The sequence below is a fragment of the Varanus komodoensis genome, unplaced genomic scaffold, assembly GCF_004798865.1.
Source record: "Varanus komodoensis strain SLA01 unplaced genomic scaffold, ASM479886v1 scaffold1679, whole genome shotgun sequence".
In the NCBI taxonomy this organism is placed as follows: domain Eukaryota; kingdom Metazoa; phylum Chordata; class Lepidosauria; order Squamata; family Varanidae; genus Varanus; species Varanus komodoensis.
The window spans coordinates 10840-13430 of NW_025335497.1; the positions used below are offsets into that span (position 1 = coordinate 10840).

The 2591-nt window shown below is 49.5% G+C and overlaps 1 protein-coding gene across 1 annotated transcript in view; it reads left to right on the forward strand.

The window, feature by feature from the left end:
• LOC123021485 (muscarinic acetylcholine receptor M2-like) overlaps positions 1-1017 on the forward strand; it is a 1406-nt gene extending 389 nt beyond the window's left edge. The window contains 1 exon segment of the mRNA XM_044426217.1: positions 1-1017. This exon segment is cut by the window's left edge and continues 116 nt beyond it. Coding sequence (XP_044282152.1) covers positions 1-1017 — 1017 coding nt within the window.
• The last annotated feature ends 1574 nt before the right edge of the window (positions 1018-2591 follow it).

Below are 2591 nucleotides of genomic sequence, written 5' to 3' on the forward strand. Positions count from 1 at the left end.
CTGTCCTATCCTGTCAAGCGAACCCCTAGAATGGCAGGTATGATGATTGCAGCTGCCTGGGTGCTGCCTTTCATCTTGTGGGCCCCTGCAATTCTCTTCTGGCAGTTCATTGTGGGGGAAAGGACTGTCGCTGAAGAAGGATGCGACATTCAGTTCCTGTCCTGTCCTGTCACCTTCAGTATGGCCATTGCAGCTTTCTATCTGCCCATTACCATCATGACTGTTCTCTACTGGCAAATCTCGCAGGCCAGTAAAAGCAGGATTAAAACAGACAAAAAAGAGGGTGGCCAAACCCAGGATCCAGGTTCTCCAAGTTTAGTCCAAGGTAAAATAGTGAAGCCAAATAACAATAACAACATCCCTGCCAACGACGATGGGATAGGTCACACTAAAATCCAGAATGGTAAAGCCAGTGGAGAATCAGTGACAAGAAATTGTGTTACTGCAGAGGAAATGGAAAGTTCCAATGACTCCACCTCTGTCAGTCTTGTAGCTTCCGATGTGAAAGGGAATGAAGCCATCAAAGGGGACAGCAGGGCTTCTGTCTCCCAAGCCAATGCCAAAGTTGAGCACTCCAAATTGGCATGCATTAAGGTACTCGCCACATCTCCTAAAGCTGACTGCATTGACACCGCCAACACCCCTGTGGATATTGTAGGCACTGAGGGGAAAACTGGAGATGAGAAGCACAATGTCGTAGCACGTAAGATTGTCAAAATGACTAAGCAGTCTGCAAACAAGGAGACACCTCCATCCAGAGAGAAGAAAGTGACCAGGACGATCTTGGCCATTTTACTGGGCTACATCATTACCTGGACACCGTACAATGTCCTGGTACTCATCCACAGCGTCTGTGAATCATGCATCCCCCACACAGTATGGACAATCAGTTACTGGCTCTGCTATGTCAACAGCACGATCAACCCTGCCTGCTATGCGCTCTGCAATGCCACTTTCAAGAGAACCTTTAAACAGCTCCTTATGCGTAATTGCAAGAACACAGGAGCCACAAGGTGAAACTGGGGAGAGAAAATGGGCATTCCAAGTGAGAGAGAGAGAGAGATATAATCTCAATGGCACAGCACTTTATGCTCTAGTATGGAATCCAGAAGGCCAGAAGACATGGGAGCAGGGCCTCGCTCCAACTCTGCCATGTGCCTCTCAAGGCCAAGAACTTTTCTGTAGTTTGGAGGTAGGAAAGGGTAACTAGGCCAGCCGAGGAGATGAATTTGAGGTGGCACTCCCTACTTTCCCGCATCCTGCAGAGGGGCGTTGAATCCAGTTTCCTTTGGTCCCAGCCCCCATCCCCAGGAACACATCCTATACAAAGCCTGTTTGAGGTGGCCCAGCAAGAAAGGGAGTTGCACAAGCGCGCTAGCATGCCAATGACCGGGACAACATCCTGGGAGATTGTGGGTTCCTCTGATAGAGCAGTGGCTAGCCATTTGTATTTGGGTGCAGGTTCGCTTGAAAGTGGGAGAGAGAAGCAAAACCCTTCAGCAATACGCATCTACATGAAAGTGCAAATTTCTGGAAAGGAAAAGCACAGCAATCCAACCAGCTCAACCGATCCTATAAGAAGGGGGCCCAGAGGGAGTGAGGGAAGGGCTGGATGGTCATGTTTACCTCTCTCTTCTTGCTTAGCACTGCATTAGAAACATGGAAGCCTTACCTCCCAGTGGACCCAGTTTCAGCCACACTTTGAAGGATTTGCTATGCTCTTCCCCTCTTCAACCAGCAGGGCTTTGAAGTGCTGGCATCTGGCTTGGATTGCAACCTGTGTCTGTGGGCTCCTGGCCAACTGCAGCTTCTCTTTTGCACTGGAGAGGAGCGATCCATGCTGCTCCATGATGGTGGATGCCAATTCTCCAACAGGTTCTCCACCATGGATAGCTCCTTGCAAGATCAGCAGAGAAACTGCACTCTATGAACTTCCCTGCTCTAGCTTCTGTGGGTCAATTACCAGGCACCCTGTGTCAATCAGTTCTCCCTTTCAAATGAGCACTTGCAGGCAGGCAAGTCAAATGGGAACCGGGCACACTTTTTGTCACTTGCCACATTGTAGGGAGTATCTGAATCCCGAGAGTCAAGCCTTGAGGGATCCACAGCCCAACCTTGATTCTCACAGTAGCAGGGAATACATGTTTGAGATCAGTACATATTTACCAAAGAGTTCAAAACTCCGGACCTACATAACAGGTGCCACTTTGCACTCCAGATGGAGAAATGGACCACTGGAGGAAACTTGATTTCAACCATATCACCATGTCAGCTGAGGAGCATCACATTAAAAATGTATATAAGTATAGGGCATTTTGATTTAGGCTGTGAAGGAATCACCTGGGGTGGCTTTGCTGACAGTGAAGACATGAGGTCCCGTAGGAGTGCCAGTTTTCCACCCTGAGACTATCTGAAGAGTCAGACTCCCCCTTGAGTTAGTTGTGGTCCCTCACATGTCCAAGACCTCCAGAGGCCTTGATGGGGCACTTGAGGGTTTCGGCGGCCTCCCTGTCCTGCAACAGCAGGGGAGAAGAGCAGATGGCCAGCCAAGGAAGCCTCTTTGCACCTGCAGGCCATAGGTCAGGAGAGCT